We start from the raw sequence: 27,152 nt of genomic DNA, 5'->3' as shown, positions 1-27,152 counted from the left end.
TACAGTTAACTGACTGTATTATGTGTATTTTTTGCCAAAAGGTAATATAATTGCTGCCCAGGGCGTCCCCCCCCCCCCCAGCGCCCTGCACCCTACAGTGACCAGAGTGTGTGGTGTGCAGTGGGAGCAATGGCGCACAGCTGCAGTGCTGTGCGCTACCTTAATGAAGACAGGAGTCTTCTGCCGCCGATTTCATCGTTCTTCTTCTGTCTTCTGGCTCTGCAAGGGGGACGGCGGCGCGGCTCCGGGAACGGACGATCGAGGTCAGGCCCTGTGTTCGAACCCTCTGGAGCTAATGGTGTCCAGTAGCCTAAGAAGCACAATCTAGCTGCAAGCAGGTAGGTTTGCTTCTCTCCCCTCAGTCCCACGTAGCAGTGAGTCTTTTACCAGCAGATCTCACTGAAAATAAAAAACCTAACAAATACTTTCTTTTCTAGCAAGCTCAGGAGAGCCCACTAGGAGCACCCAGCTCTGGCCGGGCACAGATTCTAACTGAGGTCTGGAGGAGGGGCATAGAGGGAGGAGCCAGTGCACACCAGATAGTACCTAATCTTTCTTTTAGAGTGCCCAGTCTCCTGCGGAGCCCGTCTATTCCCCATGGTCCTTACGGAGTTCCCAGCATCCACTAGGACGAAGGAGAAATATTAAATGATAAAGGAAATGTTCAGTCCTGTTTATTTATAAAGATAAACTGGAAACAGGAAGAGACAATAAAATACCAGCTGTAGCATACAATACTGCGAGTAGGGCAGGCGTTCCCGTGACTCTGGGTATACAGCAATCTACCACTACGTCTAGTTTTCTTAAAATATATAAACAGGGTTTTCCGACAATCAAGGAACAATAAAACAATTGCTGTTCACCACTACAACAATAAACTATTAGTGATATGGTTAGTGAACTCTCCAATAATCATGTTAGTTATAGGATGTGACATGCCAATAAAGAGTCTTCATCGCGTGTGGATCATCTGATGCCTATAGAGATTGGTTTCCCTGTTAAAACACTTCCCACATACCATACAAGCGTATGGCTTCTCCCCAGTGTGTGTTCTTTTGTGCCTGTTAAGACTACCGCTCGTAGTAAAGACTTTGCCACAATTCTCACATTCATAGGACTTCTCTCCCGTGTGCGTATTCTGGTGCAGGGCGAGACGGGCGCCGGTGGTGAAACATTTCCCGCAGGCCGGGCACACGAAGGGCTTTTCCAGCGCATGAACTGGAAGATGCGTATCCAGGGAAGACTTCAACGCAAAACGCCGGCCACACTCGGCGCAGGCGAACGGCTTCTCTCCCGAGTGGACTGCTTTGTGCGCCAGGAGGTTGGCCTTGACGGTGAAGCACTTCCCGCATTCGGAGCAGGCAAATAGTTTCTCTCCTTTATGGACTTTGAGGTGTAAGCCAAGAGATGAAGAACTGCTGAAGCTCTTCCCGCATTCGGAACAGTAGAACGGTGCCTCGCTGCTGTGCACTTTGCGATGTGCCTCGAGGTGCGAGGCAGTGGTGAAACATTTCCCACACACAGGACATGAAAATGTGTTTGCTGGCCCCTGTGTGTTTTTAGAGTCCGGTTTTCTTGACGCCAACACGTATATTCTCTTGTGATCCGTTTGTCCTCCAGGGATGAAAGGATGGGTGGATCCATCTGTTGGAAAGAGATGTCCATAGATTAATTGATAATGTTAGGAAAAATGGGTATTGTATTGTGATAAGATACATTATCTGTGGTAAAAGAAGCCTACCATTCCTAAGGCCCTAATAGGCATGCATTGGCTTCTAAGATGATGATGGTTATCCCGAAATAAGTAGGTAAGGGTAACAGTCAATTAAGACATGTATCTGCCATTGATAATTTCATACCTATATTTTCAAATATATTTATATGCACAGTAACTCTGAGGTAAAATAACCAACACACTTGTTTAGATCACATTTCTAAGTGTAGATAAGGTGTATGTTAATTTCTAGTTTAGCAACAGAGTTACCTATAGGCACAACATGGATGCCATCAGCCATTTTGATAGAGAACTGCTGTCCATAAGTACCTTATAAGTATACCTTACAAGTATAGCGACTGCTTTTTGTAACAAAAGAATAATACTTTGAGGATCATGGAACTTAAAGCTTGTACATTTTCTGCCACAAACCTTCTGGGTAACATAATGTTTTATCAAATTATCTTATCAGAGAGATCTAATTGTAAGTTCTTCCGCCAAGACAATACAAGCAGGTACATAGAAACATAGAATGTGACGGCAGATAAGGACCACTTGACCCATCTAGTCTGCCCCTTTAACCATATTATTACCTCAAACCCTGGGGCAGATGTATTAACCTGGAGAAGGCATAAGGAAGTGATAAACCAGTGATATGTGCAAGGTGATACAGGCACCAGCCAATCAGCTTCAATATGTAAATTAACAGTTAGGAGCTGATTGGCTGGTGCCTGTATCACCTTGCACATATCACTAGTTTATCACTTCCTTATGCCTTCTCCAGGTTAATAGATCTGCACCCCTATTTGATCCTTATTTCTTTGTAAGGATATCCTCATGTCTATCCCATGCATGTTTAAATTGCTCTACTGTCTTAGCCTCTACCACCTCTGATGTGAGACTATTCCACTTGTCCACTACCCTGTCTGTGAAGTAATTTTCCCTCAAATTTCCCCTGAACACCCCACCCCATCAGTCTCAGTGCATGTCCTCATGTCCTATTGCTTCTCTTCATTTGGGGAATGTTTCCCTCCTGGACTTTGTTAAAACCCTTGATATATTTGAAAGTTTCTCTGCTCCAAACTATACATGTTAAGATCTTTTAGTCTTTCCAGTTAAGTTTTGCGATGTAGGCCATGCACCATTTTAGTTGCCCTTCTTTGTACAGACTCTAATGTATTAATATCCTTTTGAAGACATAGCCTCCAGAATTGAACACTGTATTCTAGATGAGGCCATACCAATGACCTATACAGTGGCATTATTACTTCTTTCTGCTGCGGATTGCTCTCCCAATGCAGCCAAGCACCTGACTTGCCTTCCTCATTGCTTTGTTACATTGCTTACCTGCCTTTAAGTCACCCGAAATAGTGACATCTAGATCCCTTTCCTCCTCAGTAGTTTCCAATATAGTGCCAATCACTTATGGGTGGTGTTTATACAACAAACACAAATTTGCCCATTTTGAGTACATTTCTTTGCCATGTAAGGAAGATTATGCATACTAATTGTGCATACTAATAGCACATTCTTGAAATTCAATGTATTATGAAAAAAAAAAGAAGTAATAATTGTGTGGTTACTGCAGATACAAAAGTTTGTTAAATCTGACCAGAATAAAAATTGGTAAAATAATCTCCATACAGTGATGATGCAGGCCTCAGCGGCGATTGGGCTTAAGATATGAATCATTATTTTGCATGGTTATTTTTGGAAGACATTTTCATGAATAATTTGCAATACATTCTATTCCCACAGCATTATTAAGAGCAGATTGCAGTCATCCTGCTGTTGCAAATTTCTTTGTAAGGTTTGCGTTGTTTTTTCCCGCCTCCATTTTATAAAAAATTTTTTTTTTGTGTGAATAAATAAGATTTTTAACCTACCGGCAAATCTTTATCTCCTTGTCCGTAGAGGATGCTGGGGACTCCGTAAGGACCATGAGGGGGGGGGGGGGGGGGGTTATAGACGGGCTCCGCAGGAGACATGGGCACTGCAAAGACTTTAGATGGGTGTGCACTGGCTCCTCCCTCTATGCCCCTCCCCCAGACCTCAGTTAGAGAACTGTGCCCAGAGGAGACGGACAGTACGAGGAAAGGATTTTTTGTTAATCTAAGAGCAAGATACATACCAGCCCACACCATCCACACCGTACAACTTGGAACATACGAACCAGTTAATAGTATGAAACAAAACAGCATCAGCCCGAGACTGATCAAAACTGTAACATAACCCTTATGTAAGCAATAACTATATACAAGCCTTGCAGAATTTAGTCCGCACTGGGACGGGCGCCCAGCATCCTCTACGGACTAGGAGAAAAAGATTTACCGGTAGGTTTAAAATCTTATTTTCTCTTAAGTCCTAGAGGATGCTGGGGACTCCGTAAGGACCATGGGGATTATACCAAAGCTCCAGACAGGGCGGGAGAGTGCGGATGACTCTGCAGCACTGATTGAGCAAACATGAGGTCCTCCTCAGCAAAGGTATCAAACTTGTAGAATTTAGCAAAAGTGTTTGAACCCGACCAAGTCGCTGCTCGGCAAAGCTGTAATGCCAAGACGCCTCGGGCAGCTGCCCAAGAAGAGCCCACCTTCCTAGTGGAATGGGCCTTTACCGAATTTGGTAACGGCAATCCAGCCGTAGAATGAGCCTGCTGAATCGTGTTACAGATCCAGCGAGCAATAGTCTGCTTAGAAGCAGGAGCGCCAAACTTGTTGGCTGCATATAGGACAAACAGTGCCTCTGTTTTCCTAACCCGAGCCGTCCTGGCTACATAAATTTTTAAGGCCCTGACTACATCAAGGCACTTGGAATCCTCCAAGTCACCCGTAGCCACAGGCACCACGATAGGTTGGTTCATATGAAAAGATGAAACCACCTTAGGCAAAAATTGAGGACGAATCCTTAATTCTGCTGTATCCACATGGAAAATCAGATAGGGGCTCTTGTGAGACAAAGCCGCCAATTCGGACACCCGCCTTGCAGATGCCAAGGCCAACAACATGACCACCTTCCAAGTGAGAAATGTTAAATCCACCGTTTGAAGAGGCTCAAACCAGTGAGATTTTAGGAACTGTAACACCACGTTAAGGTCCCATGGTGCCACTGGGGGCACAAAAGGAGGCTGGATGTGCAGCACTCCCTTTACAAAAGTCTGGACTTCTGGGAGAGAAGCCAATTCCTTCTGAAAGAAAATTGATAGGGCCGAAATCTGTACCTTAATGGAGCCTAACTTTAGGCCCATATCCACTCCTGTCTAGAAAGCGGAGAAAACGGCCCAGATGGAAATCTTCAGTAGGAGCATTCTTCGCTTCACACCAAGATACATACTTTCTCCAGATGCGGTGATAATGTTTCGCCGTCACCTCCTTCCTAGCCTTAATCAGAGTAGGGATGACTTCCTCCGGAATACCTTTCCCTGCTAGGATTTGGTGTTCAACCGCCATGCCGTCAAACGTAACCGCGGTAGGTCTTGGAACACGCAGGGCCCCTGCTGCAATAGGTCTTCCCTGAGAGGAAGAGGCCACAGATCTTCTGTGAGCATTTCCTGAAGATCTGAATACCAGGCCCTTCGAGGCCAATCAGGAGAATGAGTATTGTCTGCACTCTTTTTCATCTTATGATTCTCAGTATTTTTGAGATGAGAGGAAGAGGAGGGAACACATAGACCGACTGAAACACCCATGGTGTCACCAGGGCGTCCACCGCTACTGCCTGAGGGTCCCTTGACCTGGCACAATACCTCCGAAGCTTCTTGTTGAGGCGTGACGCCATCATGTCTATTTGTGGAAGTCCCCACTGACTTGTTATCTCTGCAAAAACTTCTCGATGAAGTCCCCACTCTCCTAGATGGAGATCGTGTCTGCTGAGGAAGTCTGCTTCCCAGTTGTCCACTCCCGGAATGAAGACTGCTGACAGAGCGCTTGCGTGATTTTCCGCCCAGCGAAGAATCCTGGTGGCTTCCGCCATTGCCACTCTGCTCCTTGTCCCGCCTTGGCGGTTTACATGAGCCACAGCTGTGACGTTGTCTGATTGAATCAGAACCGGTAGGTCGCGAAGAAGATTCTCCGCTTGTCGTAGGCCGTTGTATATGGCCCTCAATTCCAGTACGTTGATGTGTAGACAAGCCTCCTGGCTTGACCATAGTCCCTGAAAATTTCTTCCTTGTGTGACTGCTCCCCATCCTCGGAGGCTCGCGTCCGTGGTCACCAGAACCCAGTCTTGAATGCCGAACCTGCGACATTCGAGAAGGTGAGCACTCTGCAGCCACCACAGGAGAGACACCCTGGCCCTGGGGGACAGGCTTATTTTCTGATGTATTTGTAGATGGGACCCCGACCACTTGTCCAGAAGGTCCCACTGAAACATTCTCGCATGGAACCTGCCGAAGGGGATGGCCTCGTAGGTCGCCACCATTTCTCACAGTACTCGAGAGCATTGATGGACTGACACTTTTTTCGGTTTTAATAGGTCTCTGACCATGTTTCTGGAGTTCCTGGGCTTTTTCCATCGGGAGAAAAACCCGCTTTTGTTCTGTGTCCAGAATCATGCCTAAGAAAGATAGCCGAGTCGTTGGAACCAACTGTGACTTTGGTAGATTTAGAATCCAGCCATGCTGCTGCAGCACTCTCAGGGAGAGCGACACGCTTTTCTGCAATTGATCTCTCGATCTCGCTTTTATCAGGAGATCATCCAAGTACGGGATAATTGTGACTCCCTGCCTGCGCAGGAGCACCATCATTTCCGCCATTATCTTGGTGAAAATCCTCGGGCCGCGAAAAGCCCAAACGGCAACGTCTGAAACTGGTAATGACAGTCCTGTATAGCGAATCTCAGGTATGCCTGATGAGGGGGATATATGGGGACATGAAGGTATGCATCCTTTATGTCTAGCGACACCATAAAATCCCCCCCTTCCAGGCTGGAAATAACTGCCCGGAGCGATTCCATCTTGAATTTGAACTTTTTTAAGTACAGGTTTAGGTATTTTAGATTTAGAATGGGTCTGATCGAGCCATCCGGTTTCAGGACCACAAACAGGGTTGAATAGTACCCCTTCCCCTGTTGCACTAGGGGAACCTTGACAATCACTTGTTGTTGACACAGTTTTTGAATTGCAGCTAAAACTGTCTCCCATTCTGGGGGAGAAGCTGGTAAAGCCGATTTGAAAAATCGGCGCGGAGGCACCTCTTCGAATTCCAGCTTGTAGCCTTGGGATACAATTTCTATCGCCCAAGGATCCACGTCTGACTGAACCCAGACGTGGCTGAATAGTCGAAGACGTGCCCCCACCGGCGCGGACTCCCTCAGAGGAGCCCCAGCGTCATGCAGTGGATTTATTAGAAGCCGGGGAGGACTTCTGCTCCTGGGAACTAGCCGTAGCAGGCATTCTTTTCCCTCTACCCTTACCTCTGGAGAGGAAGGAAGAGCCCCGACCTCTTCTGGACTTATGCGACCGAAAGGACTGCATCTGATATTGTGGTGTTTTCTTTTGCTGTGGGGGAACATAAGGTAAAAAAGTAGATTTACCCGCGGTAGCTGTGAAAACCAGGTCCGCGAGACCTTCCCAAATAAAACCTCACCCTTGTAAGGCAAAACTTCCATATGTCTCTTTGAGTCGGCATCACCCGTCCATTGGCGGGTCCACAGGGCTCACCTAGCAGAAATCGTCATGGCGTTGGCTCTCGAACCTAACAGCCCAACGTCTCTCATATATAAGACTGCGTCTTTAATGTGACCTAAGGTCAATAAAATGCTATCCCTATCTAGGGTATCAATGTCAGATGACAAGGTATCTGCCCAAGCTGCTACAGCGCTACAAACCCAAGCCGACGCTATTGCCGTTCTGAGCAAGGCACCTGTATGTGCATAAATTGATTTTAAGGTAGTTTCCTGTCTGCGATCAGCAGGATCCTTGAGGGCTGCCGTGTCTGGAGACAGTAACGCCACCTTTTTGGACAAGCGCGTTAAAGCCTTGTCCACCCTGGGCGAGGATTCCCACCGTAAACTGTCCTGTGCAGGGAAAGGATACGCCATAACAATTCTCTTGGGAATCTGCAGTTTGTTGTCTGGAGTTTCCCAAGCCTTTTCAAATAACGCGTTCAGCTCATGAGATGGGGGAAAGGTTACCTCAGGTTTGTTTTTTCTTAAACATGCATACCCTCGTGTCAGGGACCGAGGGGTCATCTGTGATATGCAAAACATCTTTTATTGCAATAATCATATAATGAATACTTTTGGCCACCCTTGGGTGTAACCTCGCATCATCGTAGTCGACACTGGAGTCAGAATCCGTGTCGGTATCAGTGTCTGCTACTTGGGACAGGGGACGTTTCTGAGACCCTGGAGGGCCCTGTGATACAGCCAAAGCCATGGATTGGCTCCCTGTCTTTTCTCTGGACTCTGCTTTGTCCATTCTCTTATGTAATAAAGACACATTTGCATTTAAAACATTCCACATATCCAGCCAATCAGGTGTCGGCGTCGCCGACGGAGACACCACAATCATCTGCTCCACCTCCTCCTTAGATGAGCCTTCCGCTTCAGACATGCCGACACACACGTACCGACACCCCCACACACTCAGGGATATATATATATATATATATATATAAAATATATATCGAGACAGTCCCCCAATAAGGCCGTTTGGAGAGACAGAGAGTATGCCAGCACACACCCAGCGCTACCGGACATTGGAATAAAACCCAGTCAGTACAGCTCTTTTATAAATATACTCACTGCGCCAATTAAATGTGCCCCCCCCTCTTTTTTGCCCTCTGTACTTGTGTTCAGCAGGGGAGAGTCCGGGGAGCCAGCTTCTCTGCAGCGTGCTGTGGAGAAAATGGCGCTGGTTAGTGCTGAGGAATCAAGATCCGCCCCCTTACCGGCGGGCTTCGATCCCGTTCAAATCTTTATACTGGCGGGGGTTTTTGCAATATACTGTCTCCGCAGTATATATCTATGCCAGTGTCCACAGAGGGTTAATAATTGCTGCCCAGGGCGCCCCCCCTGCGCCCTGCACCCATCAGTGCCGCCAGTGTGTGTGTGTTGGGAGCAATGGCTCATAGAAGATCAGAAGTCTTCTGCCACCTTTGAAGTCTTCTATCTTCCATACTCACCCGGCTTCTATCTTCCGGCTCTGTGAGGAGGACGGCGGCGCGGCTTCGGGACGAACGGCGAGGGTGAGACCTGCGTTCCGACCCTCTGGAGCTAATGGTGTCCAGTAGCCTAAGAAGCAGAGCCTATCATTTAAGTAGGTCTGCTTCTCTCCCCTCAGTCCCACGATGCAGGGAGCCTGTTGCCAGCAGTACTCCCTGAAAATAAAAAACCTAACAAAAAGTATTTTTTCAGAGAAACTCAGTAGCGCTCCCCACGCAGTGCACCCAGTCTCCTCTGGGCACAGGATCCAACTGAGGTCTGGGGGAGGGGCATAGAGGGAGGAGCCAGTGCACACCCATCTAAAGTCTTTGGAGTGCCCATGTCTCCTGCGGAGCCCGTCTATACCCCCTCCCATGGTCCTTACGGACTCCCCAGCATCCTCTCGGACGTAAAAGAAAATTACGTTATAAATCTACAGCAAGCCCAGCAATGCTCTGAGTAGCAGGTGCCATTGCTATGGGGCCCAGAGGCTTAGGGACTCAGGTCATAAAGTGGTCTACCAAGTTCCTGAAACTGCCTACTAGGCAACTGGGTCTGAACCATTGCCAGGCCTAAATGGTGTGACATTCCATGCTCGGTGATTGATGTGTGTAGTGGATGTTATAATGGTATGGGCAGGCCTGTAAGGTGGGTGTCCTGGAAGGCTGGAGAAGCACCACCAGGCCCCTACCCAAAGTTTACTTTGGTGCTTGGCAATTCCTGAGCCCTTTACAGCATTCAGACATGTGACACTGGGGTAAAATAACCTTGCCCCAATCTGCATAGCTCCGCCCATTTTGGTAAAATATTGCCCCTTGGGTATGTGGGTTGGGGCAGGTGGGGGTATGCTATTCTGCCCCTGTTATCCCTAAACACAGTCTAATACTTAATGTCACACAAATACAGTATTTGCCTGTATAGCTGCTGCTAATGTCTGTGCTATGACACGGCTATGATATCATAATGGTCCTACACCATGAGTAATAAGCCAGGGCAGCACACTAGGGATTATTCTGTTGCCTGACCTCGGTTGAGTAACACGAGTTTGTCGCAGCTCCTGAAGTTTGATAGGTTGCAGATTTAGAAGCATTAGTCATGAGTGGCTGGTTTGTGTCTAAGATCCGTTGGCCGCTCCCACGGAGAAGGGTAAGTGGTGCGCTGTTACTTTTATTTATTGTACTTTGTTATTTGCACAATTGGGGGTTTTCATAGATCTTAAAAGGGGCGGGGCTCACCTGAAAGTGGGCATGTCTGGGCGCAGAGGGCTGTGTTTTGTCCCAATTTAATAGGCCAAAATGTCAGGAGGTATCTGTGCCTAAATCTATAAGCTAAGAGAGTATTTATTATTACCGTATTTTTGGTTCTCAATAGCCGCAAATCATAGGCATTACATATGAGCTGATTGATACCCCTTTCACACTGACAATAGCCGTGTCGCACCCGGGAAAGTGTACACAGGTGCTTCCAAGGTGCGACCCGGCTTGAGACCCCTTCAGACTTGCGGCCTGACCCGGCATATTGCCGGGTTGGTGATGTCACCTCTTACTCTGCCGGAGGCTGTGCTTGGAGATAATCATCTCCAAGCACCGCCTTCTCCTATGCAGAAAACGGGTGCCGGGTCGCCTTGACCCAGCATACCCGTTCACACTGCACCGCATCCCGGGACGATCCCGGATTCAACCCTGGTCGAGACCTGGGACATTGTTCCTGTCATTTTTCTGTCTGTCGGGAAGAGGTCCTATGCTACAGAAAGGAATAAAACCCTGATAGGACGATGAGGGCTGGCTCCTAGTGGGGAGAACAGAAGGAAGAAGATTCCTCATAGATTTAGTAGAATAATACTGTGGATATTTAAGAGATTTGGGTGACTATTAACTTCCTTTAAACCATTAGATACGTTTGTGGAACTCTAGCAGGTCCTGGCAGCCAGGGCATTCTGGAGTTTGTGGTTCCACATGACCAAAGTATATTTGCGGCATTATCCCTGAAAACATCAATTTTCGGGGGTTGGCCACAAACATAAGGTATCTCCTGAATGTATGTAGGAGGTACCACAGCAGATATCTGCTGCGATCCCTCCACTGCCGCCGGCAGCTGCATCTCCCATAGGTTTCTATGGGGAATGTGATGCTGCCAAATTTACCAATATCAGGAATGTGAAGCATTCCCGATATCAGTTCCCGGGGCGTCTGCCACCTGAAGAAGGCCAGAGCCAGAACTCTCCTTCAGAAGTGGCCTCTGTGCAACGCAGTCACATACGTGCCAACTTCCTCCTGTAATCTTCCCCTGCTGGAAAATTCCTGGAGGGGACATGCAGCGGATCTCTGAGGGGGCGTGGGATGGAGCTCAGGGATCTCCTCATATGCAGGAATTGAACATACGCAGTGCCAGATTAAGGTCCACATGGGCCTGGAGCTGAGATTTAGGAAAGGACTACTATGTGCAGTTGCAAGTGGTGTGATCACCGCAGTGGAGAAGTTCTCCCCAGGGTGGGGGTAGGGGTGACATACTATATCACTGCACTACCTCCCCACACCACATCACTATGCTACCTCCCCACACCACATCACTATGCTACCTCCCCACACCACATCACTATGCTACCTCCCCACACCACATCACTATGCTACCTCCCCACACCACATCACTATGCTACCTCCCCACACCACATCACTATGCTACCTCCTCACACCACATCACTATGCTACCTCCTCACACCACATCACTATGCTACCTCCTCACACCACATCCTATTGCTACCTCCTCACGTCACTATGCTACCTCCCCACACCGCATCACTATGCTACCTCCTCACATCACATCACTATGCTACCTCCTCATATCACTATGCTACCTCCCCACACCGCATCACTATGCCACCTCCTCACACCACTATGCTACCTCCTCACACCACTATGCTACCTCCCCACACCTCCTCACTATGCCACCTCCTCACACCACATCACTATGCTACCTCCCCACACCACATCACTATGCTACCTCCTCACACCACATCACTATGCTACCGCCTCACATCACTATGCTACCTCCCCACACCGCATCACGATGCCACCTCCTCACACCAACATCACTATGCCACCTCCTCACACCACATCACTATGCCACCTCCTCACACCACATCACTATGCCCCCTCCTCACACCACATCACTATGCTACCTCCTCACACCACATCACTATGCTACCTCCTCACACCACATCACTATGCTACCTCCTCACACCACTATGCTACCTCCTCACAATGCTACCTCCCCACACCGCATCACTATGCCACCTCCTAACACCACATCACTATGCTACCTCCTCACACCACATCACTATGCTACCTCCTCACATCACTATGCTACCTCCTCACACCGCATCACTATGCTACCTCCTCACACCGCATCACTATGCTACCTCCTCACACCGCATCACTATGCTATCTCCTCACAACGCATCACTATGCTATCTCCTCACAACGCATCACTATGCTACCTCCTCACACCACATCACTATGCTACCTCCTCACACCACATCACTATGCTACCTCCTCACATCACTATGCTACCTCCTCACACAGCATCATTATGCTACCTCCTCACACCGCATCATAATGCTACCTCCCCACACCACTATGCTACCTCCTCACACTGCATCACTATGATGCTACCTCCTCACACCGCATCACTATAATACCTCCTCACAACACACCACTATGCTACTTCCCCACACCACATCACTATGCTACCTCCTCACACCACATCACTATGCTACCTCCTCACACCACATCACTATTCTACCTCCTCACACCACATCCTATTGCTACCTCCTCACATCACTATGCTACCTCCTCACACCGCATCACAATGCTACCTCCCCACACCACTATGCTTCCTCCTCACACCGCATCACTATGCTACCTCCCCACACCGCATCACTATGCTACCTCCCCACACCGCATCACTATGCTACCTCCCCACACCACATCACTATGCTACCTCCCCACACCGCATCACTATGCTACCTCCCCACACCACATCACTATGCTTCCTCCCCACACCACATCACTATGCTACCTCCTCACACCACTATGCTACCTCCTCACACCGCATCACTAAGCTACCTCCTCACACCGCATCACTATGCTACCTCCTCACACCGCACCACTATACTACCTCCTCACACCGCATCACTATGCTACCTCCTCACACCGCATCACTATGCTACCTCTCACACCACATCACTATGCTACCTCCTCACACCGCACCACTATACTACCTCCTCACACCGCATCACTATGCTACCTCCTCACACCGCATCACTATGCTACCTCCCCACACCACATCACTATGCTATCTCCCCACACCACACCACTGTTACCTCCTCACACCACATCACTATGCTACCTCCCCACACCACTATGCTACCTCCTCACACCACATCACTAAGCTACCTCCCCACACCACATCACATCACTATGCTACCTCCTCACACCACATCACATCACTATGCTACGTCCTCACACCACATCACTATGCTACTTCCTCACACCACATCACTATGCTACGTCCTCACACCACATCACTATGCTACCTCCTCACACCACATCACTATGCTACCTCCTCACACCACATCACTATGCTACCTCCTCACACCACATCACTATGCTACCTCCTCACACCACATCACTATGCTACCTCCCCACACCACATCGCTATGCTAACTCCCCACACCACATCACTATGCTGCCGCATCACTGTGCTACCGCCCCACACTGCATCACTGTGCTACCTCCCCACACCGCATCACTATGCTACCTCCTCACACCACTATGCTACCTCCTCACACCGCATCACTATGCTACCTCCTCACACCGCATCACTATGCTACCTCCTCACACCGCATCACTATGCTACCTCCTCACACCGCATCACTATGCTACCTCCTCACACCGCATCACTATGCTACCTCTCACACCACATCACTATGCTACCTCCCCACACCACATCACTATGCTACCTCCTCACACCACATCACTATGCTACCTACTCACACAGCATCACAATGCTACCTCCCCACACCACATCACTATGCTACCTCACCACACCACTATGCTACCTCCTCACACCACTAAGCTACCTCCCCACACCACATCACATCACTATGCTACCTCCTCACACCACATCACATCATTATGCTACCTCCCCACACCACATCACTATGCTACTTCCTCACACTACATCACTATGCTACCTCCTCACACCACATCACTATGCTACCTCCTCACACCACATCACTATGCTACCTCCACTATGCTACCTCCTCACACCACATCGCTATGCTACCTCTCCACACCACATCGCTATGCTACCTCCCCACACCACATCACTATGCTGCCGCATCACTGTGCTACCGCCCCACACTGCATCACTACCTCCCCACACCGCATCACTATGCTACCTCCCCACACCGCATCACTAAGCTACCTCCTTACACCACATCACTATGCTACCTCCTCACACCGCATTACTATGCTACCTCCCCACACCGCATCACTATGCTACCTCGTCACACCACATCACTAAGCTACCTCCCCACACCACATTACTATGCTACCTCCTCACACCACATCACTGTGCTGCCTCCCCACACCACATCACTATGCTACCGCATCACTGTGCTACCGCCCCACACCGCATCACTGTGCTACCGCCCCACACTGCATCACTGTGTTACCTCCTCACACCACATCACTATGCTACCTCCTCACACCGCATCACTATGCTACCTCCTCACACCGCATCACTATGCTCCCTCCCCACACCGCATCACTATGCTCCCTCCCCACACCGCATCACTGTGCTACCTCCTCACACCGCATCACTATGCTACCTCCTCACACCACATCACTATGCTACCTCCTCACACCACATCACTATGCTACCTCCTCACACCACATCACTATGCTACCTCCTCACACCACATCACTATGCTACCTCCTCACACCACATCACTATTCTAACTCCTCACACCACATCACTATACCTCCACACACCACATCACTATACCTCCACACACCACATCACTATACCTCCACACACCACATCACTAAGCTACCTCCTCACACCACATTACTATGCTACCTCCTCACATCACTAAGCTACCTCCTCACACCACATCACTATGCTACCTCCTCACACCACATCACTATGCCTCCTCCTCACACCACATCACTATACCTCCTCACACCACATCACTATACCTCCACACACCACATCACTATACCTCCACACACCACATCACTATACCTCCACACACCACATCACTAAGCTACCTCCTCACACCACATTAATATGCTACCTCCTCACATCACTAAGCTACCTCCTCACACCACATCACTAAGCTACCTCCTCACACCACATCACTAAGCTACCTCCTCACACCACATCACTAAGCTACCTCCTCAAACCACATCACTAAGCTACCTCCTCAAACCACATCACTAAGCTACCTCCTCAAACCACATCACTAAGCTACCTCCTCACACCACATCACTATGCTACCTCCTCACACCACATCACTATGCTACCTCCCCACACCACATCACTATGCTACCTCCCCACATCACAGCACTATGCTACCTCCCCACACCACATCACTATGCTACCTCCCCACATCACAGCACTATGCTACCTCCCCACACCACATCACTATGCTACCTCCCCACACCACTATGCTACCTCCCCACACCACACCACTATGTTACCTCCCCACACCACACCACTATGTTACCTCCCCACACCACATCACTATGCTACCTCCCCACACCACATCACTATGCTACCTCCTCACACCACTATGCTACCTCCTCACACCGCATCACTATGCTACCTCCTTACACCGCATCACTATGCTACCTCCCCACACCACATCACTATGCTACCTCCCCACACTACACCACTATGCTACCACCCCACCTCATATCACTGTGCTACCTCCCCACACCACATCACTATGCTACCTCCCCACACCACTATGCTACCTCCTCACACCACATCACTATGCTACCTCCTCACACCACATCACTATGCTACCTCCTCACACCACATCACTATGCTACCTCCTCACACCACATCACTATGCTACCTCCTCACACCACATCACTATGCTACCTCCTCACACCACATCACTATGCTACCTCCTCACACCACATCACTATGCTAACTCCTCACACCACATCACTATGCTACCTCCCCACACCACATCACTAAGCTACCTCCCCACACCACATCACTATGCTACCTCCTCACATACATCACTATGCTACCTCCTCACACCGCATCACTATGCTACTTCAAGAGATCTATGGTTCGAGAGTTCAGTACTCAGAATGCGTGGCCACCCTCTAAGGTTAGATGAGAGAACTTTTCATACCCAGTGAAGGAAGGGTTTCTTCACAGTGAGGGCGATAAATATATGGAATTCTCTGCCTGAGAAGGTTGTTTTCGCTGACTCAATTGATAAGTTTAATAAAGGGTTAGACAAATTTTTAGCTGAAAAAGATATCCAAGGACACGACCTCTAATAATTAGATTAAAATAAGATTTTACTTACCGGTAAATCTATTTCTCGTAGTCCGTAGTGGATGCTGGGGACTCCGTAAGGACCATGGGGAATAGACGGGCTCCGCAGGAGACAGGGCACTTTAAGAAAGAATTTGGATACTGGTGTGCTCTGGCTCCTCCCTCAGTTAAAGAAACTGTGCCCGGAAGAGCTGACAGTACAAGGAAAGGATTTTGGAATCCAGGGCAAGACTCATACCAGCCACACCAATCACACCGTATAACTTGTGATAAGCTTACCCAGTTAACAGTATGAACAACAATAGAGCATCAGATCAACCATGATGCAACCATAACATAACCCTTATGTAAGCAATAACTATATACAAGCATTGCAGAAGAAGTCCGCACTTGGGACAGGCGCCCAGCATCCACTACGGACTACGAGAAATAGATTTACCGGTAAGTAAAATTTTATTTTCTCTAACGTCCTAGTGGATGCTGGGGACTCCGTAAGGACCATGGGGATTATACCAAAGCTCCCAAACGGGCGGGAGAGTGCGGATGACTCTGCAGCACCGATTGAGCAAACACAAGGTCCTCCTCAGCCAGGGTATCAAACTTGTAGACCTTTGCAAAAGTGTTTGAACCCGACCAAGTAGCCGCTCGGCAAAGCTGTAATGCCGAGACCCCTCGGGCAGCCGCCCAAGAAGAGCCCACCTTCCTTGTGGAATGGGCTTTTACTGATTTTGGCAGCGGCAATCCAGCCGCAGAATGAGCCTGCTGAATCGTGTTACAGATCCAGCGAGCAATAGTTTGCTTTGAAGCAGGAGCACCCAGCTTGTTGGGTGCATACAGGATAAACAGTGACTTAGTTTTCCTGACTCTAGCCGTTCTGGCTACATAATCCTTCAAAGCCCTGACCACATCTAGTAACTCGGAATCCTCCAAGTCACGAGTAGCCACAGGCACCACAATAGGTTGGTTCATATGAAAAGATGACACCACTTTTGGCAGAAATTGCGGACGGGTCCGCAATTCCGCCCTGTCCATATGGAAAACCAGATAGGGGCTTTTATGTGACAAAGCCGCTAATTCTGACACACGCCTAGCTGAAGCCAAGGCTAATAGCATGACCACCTTCCACGTGAGAAATTTTAACTCCACGGTTTTAAGTGGCTCAAACCAGTGTGACTTCAGGAAACTCAACACCACGTTAAGATCCCAAGGCGCCACAAAAGGGGGCTGAATATGCAGCACTCCCTTTACAAACGTCTGAACTTCAGGAAGAGAAGCCAGTTCTTTTTGAAAGAAAATGGATAGGGCCGAAATCTGGACCTTAATGGAACCCAATTTTAGGCCCAAAGTCACTCCCGACTGTAGGAAGTGAAGGAAACGGCCCAGCTGGAATTCCTCCGTAGGGGCATTCCTTGCCTCACACCAAGCAACATATTTTCGCCATATACGGTGATAATGTTTAGCCGTCACGTCCTTCCTAGCCTTTATCAGCGTAGGAATAACCTCATCCGGAATGCCTTTTTCTGCTAGGATCCGGCGTTCAACCGCCATGCCGTCAAACGCAGCCGCGGTAAGTCTTGGAACAGACAGGGCCCCTGTTGCAACAAGTCCTGTCTTAGAGGCAGAGGCCATGGGTCCTCTGTGAGCATTTCTTGCAGCTCTGGATACCAAGTCCTTCTTGGCCAATCCGAAACAATGAGTATTGTTCTCACTCCTCTTCTTCTTATGATTCTCAGCACCTTGGGTATGAGAGGAAGAGGAGAAAATACATAGACCGAATGGAACACCCACGGTGTCACTAGTGCGTCTACAGCTATCGCCTGAGGGTCTCTTGACCTGGCGCAATACCTCTGTAGCTTTTTGTTGAGGCGGGATGCCATCATGTCTACTTGTGGCAGTTCCCACCGACTTGCAATCTGCGTGAAGACTTCTTGATGAAGTCCCCTCTCTCCCGGGTGGAGGTCGTGCCTGCTGAGGAAGTCTGCTTCCCAGTTGTCCACTCCCGGAATGAACACTGCTGACAGTGCACTTACGTGATTCTCCGCCCAGCGAAGAATTCTGGTGGCTTCCGTCATCGCCACCCTGCTCCTTGTGCCGCCTTGGCGGTTTACATGAACCACTGCGGTGATGTTGTCTGACTGAATCAGCACCGATCGGTCGCGAAGCAGGGTCTCCGCTTGACGTAGGGCGTTGTATATTGCCCTTAGTTCCAGGATGTTGATGTGAAGGCAAGTCTCCTGACTTGACCACAGACCTTGGAAATTTCTTCCCTGTGTGACTGCTCCCCACCCTCGGAGGCTTGCGTCCGTGGTTACCAGGACCCAGTCCTGAATGCCGAATCTGCGGCCTTCGTGAAGGTGAGCACTCTGCAGCCACCACAGGAGAGACACCCTGGCCCTGGGGGATAGGGTGATCAGCCGATGCATTTGTAGATGTGATCCGGACCACTTGTCCAACAGATCCCATTGAAAGGTCCTCGCATGGAACCTGCCGAAGGGAATGGCCTCGTATGATGCCACCATCTTTCCCAGGACTCGCGTGCAGTGATACACCGACACCTGCTTTGGTTTTAATAGGTCACTGACCAGTGTCATGAGCTCCTGAGCCTTCTCCATCGGGAGATAAACCCTCTTCTGGCCTGTGTCCAGAATCATGCCCAGGAAGGGCAGACGAGTCGTAGGAATCAACTGCGATTTTGGAATATTTAGAATCCAGCCGTGCTGTTATAACACTTCCCGAGAGCGTGCCACGCTGATCAGCAACTGCTCTCTGGACCTCGCCTTTATGAGGAGATCGTCCAAGTATGGGATAATTGTGACTCCTTGCCGTCGCAGGAGCACCATCATTTCCGCCATTACCTTGGTAAATATTCTCGGTGCCGTAGAGAGACCAAACGGCAACGTCTGGAATTGGTAATGACAATCCTGTACCACAAATCTGAGGTACTCCTAATGAGGTGGATAAATGGGGACATGAAGGTAAGCATCCTTTATGTCCAGAGACACCATAAAATCCCCCCCTTCCAGGCTTGCGATGACCGCTCTGAGCGATTCCATCTTGAACTTGAACCTTTTCAGGTATATGTTCAGGGATTTTAAATTCAATATGGGTCTGACCGAACCGTCCGGTTTCGGTACCACAAACATGGTCGAATAGTAACCCCTTCCCTGTTGAAGGAGGGGAACCTATACCACCACCTGCTGAAGATACAATTTGTGAATTGCAGCTAACACTATTTCCCTCTCTAAGGGGGAAGCTGGCAGGGCTGATTTGAGGTAACGGTGAGGGGGCATCTCTTCGAATTCCAGCTTGTATCCCTGAGACACAATCTCTATAGCCCAGGGATCCACCTGGGAGTGAACCCACTTGTGGCTGAAATTTCGGAGACGCGCCCCCACCGGACCTAGCTCCGCCTGTGGAGCCCCAGCGTCATGCGGTGGATTTAGTGGAAGCCGGGGAGGACTTCCGTTCCTGGGAACTAGCTGTATTGTGCAGCTTCTTTCCTCTACCCCTGCCTCTGGCAAGAAAGGACGCACCTCGGACTTTCTTGCCTTTTTGTGATCGAAAGGACTGCATTTGGTAATACGGTGCTTTCTTAGGTTGTTAGGGAACATATGGCAAAAAATTTGACTTTCCAGCCGTAGCTGTGGAGACCAGGTCCGAGAGACCCTCCCCAAACAACTCCTCACCCTTGTAAGGTAAAACCTCCATGTGCCTTTTTGAGTCGGCATCTCCTGTCCATTGCCGAGTCCACAGGACCCTTCTGGCAGAAATCGACATTGCATTTATTCTAGAGCCCAGTAGGCTAATGTCTCTTTGAGCATCTCTCATATAAAGGACAGCGTCTTTTATATGCCCCAGGGTCAGTAATATAGTATCCTTGTCCAAGGTATCAAGTTCCTCAGATAAGGTATCTGTCCATGCTGCTACAGCACTACACATCCAGGCCGACGCAATCGCCGGCCTTAGTAAGGTACCTGAATGTGTATAAACGGACTTCAGGATACCCTCCTGCTTTCTATCCGCAGCATCTTTTAGGGTGGCCGTATCCTGTGACGGCAGGGCTACCCTCTTGGATAATCGCGTTAAAGCTTTGTCTACCCTAGGGGAGGATTCCCAGCGTAACCTGTCCGTTGGCGGGAAAGGATACGCCATAAGCATCCGTTTGGAAATCTGCAGTTTTCTATCTGGAGATTCCCAAGCCTTTTCACATAACTCATTTAACTCATGTGAAGGGGGAAAGGTCACCTCTTGCCTTTTTTCCCCATACATATAAACCCTCTTGTCAGGGACTGGGGTTTCCTCTGTGATGTGCAACACATCTTTCATTGCTATAATCATGTAACGGATGGCTTTAGCCATTTTAGGCTGTAACTTTGCATCATCGCCATCGACACTGGAGTCAGAATCCGTGTCGATATCTGTGTCAACAATTTGGGATAGTGGGCGCTTCTGAGACCCTGACGGCCTCTGCGACATAGGATCAGGCATGGGCTGAGACCCCGGCTGTCCGAAGGCTTCAGCTTTATCCAACCTTTTATGCAAGGAAGTAAGATTATCATTTAAAACCTTCCACATATCCATCCAATCGGGTGTCGGCGCCGACCCCACAATCATTTGTCCCCGCTCTGTTTCCACATAACCTTCCTCTTCAAACATGCCGACACAAGCGTACCGACACACCACACACACAGGGGATGCTCTATTTGAAGACAGTTCCCCCACAAGGCCCTTTGGAGAGACAGAGAGAGAGTATGCCAGCACACACCCCAGCGCTATATGTCCCAGGAATCACACAGTAACTTAGTGTTAACCCAGTAGCTGCTGTATATACTGTTTTTGCGCCAAATTTATGTGCCCCCCCCCCCTCTCTTTTTACCCTCTTCTACCGTGATTCTGCAGGGGAGAGCCTGGGGAGCTTCCTCTCAGCGGAGCTGTGGAGAGAAAATGGCGCTGGTGAGTGCTGAGGAACAAGCCCCGCCCCCTCAGCGGCGGGCTTCTGTCCCGCGATTCTGTGTAAAAATATGGCGGGGGCCCATGCATATATACAGTGCCCAACTGTATATATGCCCACTTTTGCCAAGAGGTCTCTAATTGCTGCCCAGGGCGCCCCCCCCCTGCGCCCTGCACCCTACAGTGACCGGAGTATGTGGGTTTAGTGTGGGAGCAATGGCGCACAGCTGCAGTGCTGTGCGCTACCTCATATGAAGACTGGAGTCTTCTGCCGCCGATTTCGAAGTCTTCTTGCTTCTGTCACCGGCTTCTGTCTTCCAGCTCTGCGAGGGGGACGGCGGCGCGGCTCCGGGATCGGACGACCAAGGGTGCGATCCTGTGTACGATCCCTCTGGAGCTAATGGTGTCCAGTAGCCTAAGCAGGACCTATCTTCAGTGAGTAGGGCTGCTTCTCTCCCCTCAGTCCCACGTAGCAGAGAGTCTGTTGCCAGCAGATCTCTCTGAAAATAAAAAAACCTAACAAAATACTTTCTTTTTAGCAAGCTCAGGAGAGCTCACTAAGTAGCACCCAGCTCGCCCGGGCACAGATACAAACTGGGGTCTGGAGGACGGACATAGAGGGAGGAGCCAGAGCACACCAGTATCCAAATTCTTTCTTAAAGTGCCCTGTCTCCTGCGGAGCCCGTCTATTCCCCATGGTCCTTACGGAGTCCCCAGCATCCACTAGGACGTTCGAGAAAATAAGAATTTACTTACCGATAATTCTATTTCTCGTAGTCCGTAGTGGATGCTGGGAACTCCGTAAGGACCATGGGGAATAGCGGCTCCGCAGGAGACTGGGCACAAAAGTAAAGCTTTAGGACTACCTGGTGTGCACTGGCTCCTCCCCCTATGACCCTCCTCCAAGCCTCAGTTAGGATACTGTGCCCGGACGAGCGTACACAATAAGGAAGAATTTTGAATCCCGGGTAAGACTCATACCAGCCACACCAATCACACCGTACAACCTGTGATCTGAACCCAGTTAACAGCATGATAACAGAGGAGCCTCTGAAAAGATGGCTCACAACAATAATAACCCGATTTTTGTAACAATAACTATGTACAAGTATTGCAGACAATCCGCACTTGGGATGGGCGCCCAGCATCCACTACGGACTACGAGAAATAGAATTATCGGTAAGTAAATTCTTATTTTCTCTGACGTCCTAGTGGATGCTGGGAACTCCGTAAGGACCATGGGGATTATACCAAAGCTCCCAAACGGGCGGGAGAGTGCGGATGACTCTGCAGCACCGAATGAGAGAACTCCAGGTCCTCCTCAGCCAGGGTATCAAATTTGTAGAATTTAGCAAACGTGTTTGCCCCTGACCAAGTAGCTGCTCGGCAAAGTTGTAACGCCGAGACCCCTCGGGCAGCCGCCCAAGATGAGCCCACCTTCCTTGTGGAATGGGCTTTTACAGATTTTGGCTGTGGCAGGCCTGCCACAGAATGTGCAAGCTGAATTGTACTACAAATCCAACGAGCAATAGTCTGCTTAGAAGCAGGAGCACCCAGCTTGTTGGGTGCATACAGGATAAACAGCGAGTCAGATTTCCTGACTCCAGCCGTCCTGGAAACATATATTTTCAAGGCCCTGACTACGTCCAACAACTTGGAGTCCTCCAAGTCACTAGTAGCCGCAGGTACCACAATAGGTTGGTTCAGATGAAACACTGAAACCACCTTAGGGAGAAAATGAGGACGAGTCCTCAATTCCGCCCTGTCTGAATGGAAGATCAGATAAGGGCTTTTACAGGATAAAGCCCGCCAATTCTGACACGTGCCTGGCCGAGGCCAGGGCCAACAACATGACCACTTTCCATGTGAGATATTTTAACTCCACAGATTCAAGTGGTTCAAACCAATGTGACTTTAGGAACCCCAAAACTACATTGAGATCCCAAGGTGCCACTGGAGACACAAAAGGAGGCTGTATATGCAGTACCCCTTTTACAGACGTCTGAACTTCAGGTAGTGAAGCTAGTTCTTTCTGGAAGAAAATTGACCCTTAATGGACCCCAATTTTAGGCCCATAGACACTCCTGTTTACAGGAAATGCAGGAATCGACCTAGTTGAAATTCCTCCATCGGGGCCTTACTGGCCTCGCACCACGCAACATATTTTCGCCAAATGCGGTGATAATGCTTTGCGGTTACATCCTTCCTGGCTTGACCAGGGTAGGGATGACTTCATCCGGAATGCCTTTTTCCTTCAGGATCCGGCGTTCAACCGCCCTGCCGTCAAACGCAGCCGCGGTAAGTCTTGGAATAGACAGGGTCCTTGCTGGAGCAGGTCCCTTCTTAGAGGTAGAGGCCACGGGTCCTCCGTGAGCATCTCTTGAAGTTCCGGGTACCAAGTCCTTCTTGGCCAATCCGGAGCCACGAGTATAGTTCTTACTCCCCTCCGTCTTATAATTCTCAGTACTTTTAGTATGAGAGGAAGAGGAGGGAACACATACACTGACTGGTACACCCACGGTGTTACCAGAGCGTCCACAGCTATTGCCTGAGGGTCCCTTGACCTGGCGCAATACCTGTCCAATTTTTTGTTTAGGCGGGACGCCATCATGTCCCCCTTTGGTTTTTCTTAATCCTTGCAGCTTCTGCCATTGCCCTCCTGCTTCTTGTGCCGCCCTGTCTGTTTACGTGGGCGACTGCCGTGATGTTGTCCGACTGGATCAGCACCGGCTGACCTTGAAGCAGAGGTCTTGCTTGGCTTAGGGCACTGTAAATGGCCCTTAGCTCCAAAATATTTATGTGAAGTGATGTCTCCAGGCTTGACCACAAGCCCTGGAAATTTCTTCCCTGTGTGACTGCTCCCCAGCCTCGCAGGCTGGCATCCGTGGTCACCAGGACCCAGTCCTGAATGCCGAATCTGCGGCCCTCTAGAAGGTGAGCACTCTGCAACCACCACAGGAGAGACACCCTTGTCTTTGGTGACAGGGTTATCCGCTGATGCATCTGAAGATGCGATCCGGACCATTTGTCCAGCAGGTCCCACTGGAAAGTTCTTGCGTGGAATCTGCCGAATGGAATTGCTTCGTAGGAAGCCACCATTTTTCCCAGGACTCTTGTGCACTGATACTTGGCCTGGTTTTAGGAGGTTTCTGACTAGTTCGGATAACTCCCTGGCTTTCTCCTCCGGGAGAAAACACTTTTTTCTGGACTGTGTCCAGGATCATCCCTAGGAATAGAAGGCGTGTCGACGGGATCAGCTGCGATTTTGGAATATTGAGAATCCAACCGTGCTGCCGCAGCACTATCTGAGATAGTGCTACCCCGACTTCCAACTGTTCCCTGGATCTTGCCCTTATCAGGAGATCGTCCAAGTAAGGGATAACTAAAACTCCCTTCTTTCGAAGGAGTATCATCATTTCGGCCATTACCTTGGTAAAGACCCGGGGTGCCGTGGACAATCCAAACGGCAGCGTCTGAAACTGATAGTGACAGTTCTGTACCACAAACCTGAGGTACCCTTGGAGAAGGGTAAATTGGGACATGTAGGTAAGCATCTTTGATGTCCAGAGAGACCATATAGTCCCCTTCTTCCAGGTTTGCAATCACTGCTCTGAGTGACTCCATCTTGAATTTGAACCTTTGTATGTAAGTGTTCAAGGATTTTAGATTTAAAATTGGTCTTACCGAGCCGTCTGGCTTCGGTACCACAAATAGTGTGGAATAGTATCCCTTTCCCTGTTGCAGGAGGGGTACCTTGATTATCACCTGCTGGGAATACAGCCTGTGAATGGCTTGCAATACTGTCTCCCTGTCTGAGGGAGACGTCGGTAAAGCAGGCTTTATGAAAACGGCGAGGGGGAGACGTCTCGAATTTCTTGAGACGGGCCCCCACCGTGCCTGAGACCGCTTGTAAAGCCCCAGCGTCATGCTGAGGACTTTGCGGAGGCGGGAGAGGGCTTTTGTTCCTGGGAATTGGCTGTTTGCTGCAGCCTTTTTCCTCTCCCTCTGCCAGGGGGCAGAAAAGAGGCGCCTTTTGCCCGCTTGCCCTTATGGGGCCGAAAGGACTGCGCCTGATAATACGGCGTCTTCTTAGGTTGAGAAGCTACCTGGGGTAAAAATGTGGATTTTCCAGCTGGTGCCGTGGCCACCAGGTCTGTTAGACCTACCCCAAATAACTCTTCCCTTTTATAAGGCGATACTTCCATATGCCTTTTGGAATCAGCATCACCTGACCACTGTCTTGTCCATAGCCCTCTTCTGGCAGAAATGGACAGCGCACTTACTCTTGATGCCAGTCGGCAAATATCCCTCTGTGCATCACGCATATATAGAAATGCATCTTTTAAATGCTCTATAGTTAGTAATATACTGTCCCTATCTAGGGTATCAATATTGTCAGTCAGGGAATCCGACCAAGCCACCCCAGCACTGCACATCCAGGCTGAGGCGATTGCTGGTCGCAGTATCACACCCGTGTGAGTGTATATACATTTTAGGATATTTTACTGCTTTCTGTCAGCAGGTTCCTTAAGGGCGGCCGTATCCGGGGACGGTAGTGCCACCTGTTTAGACAAGCGTGTGAGCGCTTTATTCACCCTAAGGGGTGTTTCCCAACGTGCCCTATCCTCTGGCGGGAAGGGGTATGATGCTAATAACTTTTTAGGAATTAACAGTTTTTATCGGGGGAAACCCACGCCTCATCACACACTTCATTTAATTCCTCAGATGCAGGAAAAACTACAGGCAGTTTTTTCTCACCCAACATAATACCCTTTTTAGTGGTACTGGTATTATCAGAAATGTGTAAAAACATTTTCCATAGCCTCAATCATGTAACGTGTGGCCCTACTGGAAGTCACAATCGTCTCTTAATCGTCGACACTGGAGTCAGTATCCGTGTCGGCGTCTGTATCTGCCACCTGCGGTAACGGGCGTTTTAGAGCCCCAGATGGCTTTTGAGACACCTGGACAGGCACAGGCTGAATCGCCGGCTGTCTCATGTCATCAATCTTTTGTAAAGAGCTGACACTGTCACATAATTCCTTCCATAAGCTCATCCAATCAGGTGTCGACTCCCTAGGGGGTGACATCTCTGTTACAGGCAATTGCTCCGCCTCCACCTCATTTTCCTCCTCATACATGTCGACACAACATACCGACACACAGCACACACAGGGAATGCTCTGATAGAGGATAGGACCCCACTAGCCCTTTGGGGAGACAGAGGGAGAGTATGCCAGCACACACCAGAGCGCTATATATATATACAGGGATAACCTTATATAAGTGTTTTTCCCCTTATAGCTGCTGTATTGTTATACTGCGCCTAATTAGTGCCCCCCTCTCTTTTTTAACCCCTTTCTGTAGTGTAGTAACTGCAGGGGAGAGCCAGGGAGCTTCCTTCCAACGGAGCTATGAGAGAAAATGGCGCCAGTGTGCTGAGGAGATAGGCTCCGCCCCCTTCTCGGCGGCCTTTTCTCCCGTTTTTCTGTGGAATCTGGCAGGGGTTAAAATTCATCCATATAGCCCTGGGGGCTATATGTGATGTATTTTCGCCAGCCAAGGTGTTTTTATTGCTGCTCAGGGCGCCCCCCCCCTAGCGCCCTGCACCCTCAGTGACCGAAGTGTGAAGTGTGCTGAGGAGCAATGGCGCACAGCTGCAGTGCTGTGCGCTACCTTGGTGAAGACAGGATGTCTTCTGCCGCCGATTTTTCCGGACCTCTTCTTGCTTCTGGCTCTGTAAGGGGGCCGGCGGCGCGGC

General features: G+C 49.4%; 1 protein-coding gene across 6 annotated transcripts in view; it reads right to left on the bottom strand.

The window, feature by feature from the left end:
• Nucleotides 1-657: 657 nt before the first annotated feature.
• LOC135054865 (oocyte zinc finger protein XlCOF7.1-like) overlaps nt 658-27,152 on the bottom strand; it is a 116,134-nt gene continuing 89,639 nt past the window's right edge. For all 6 annotated transcript variants that reach the window (XM_063958271.1, XM_063958270.1, XM_063958269.1 and 3 more), the window contains one exon: nt 658-1,644. In XM_063958271.1, the coding sequence (XP_063814341.1) occupies nt 953-1,644 (692 nt within the window). In that variant the 3' untranslated portion in view covers nt 658-952. The remainder of the gene's footprint in view (nt 1,645-27,152) is intronic.

This window comes from Pseudophryne corroboree, chromosome 3, assembly GCF_028390025.1.
Source record: "Pseudophryne corroboree isolate aPseCor3 chromosome 3, aPseCor3.hap2, whole genome shotgun sequence".
NCBI lineage: Eukaryota > Metazoa > Chordata > Amphibia > Anura > Myobatrachidae > Pseudophryne > Pseudophryne corroboree.
The sequence above is the reverse complement of the archived record's forward strand: the minus strand, read 5'-3'. Positions and strand labels throughout refer to the sequence as shown.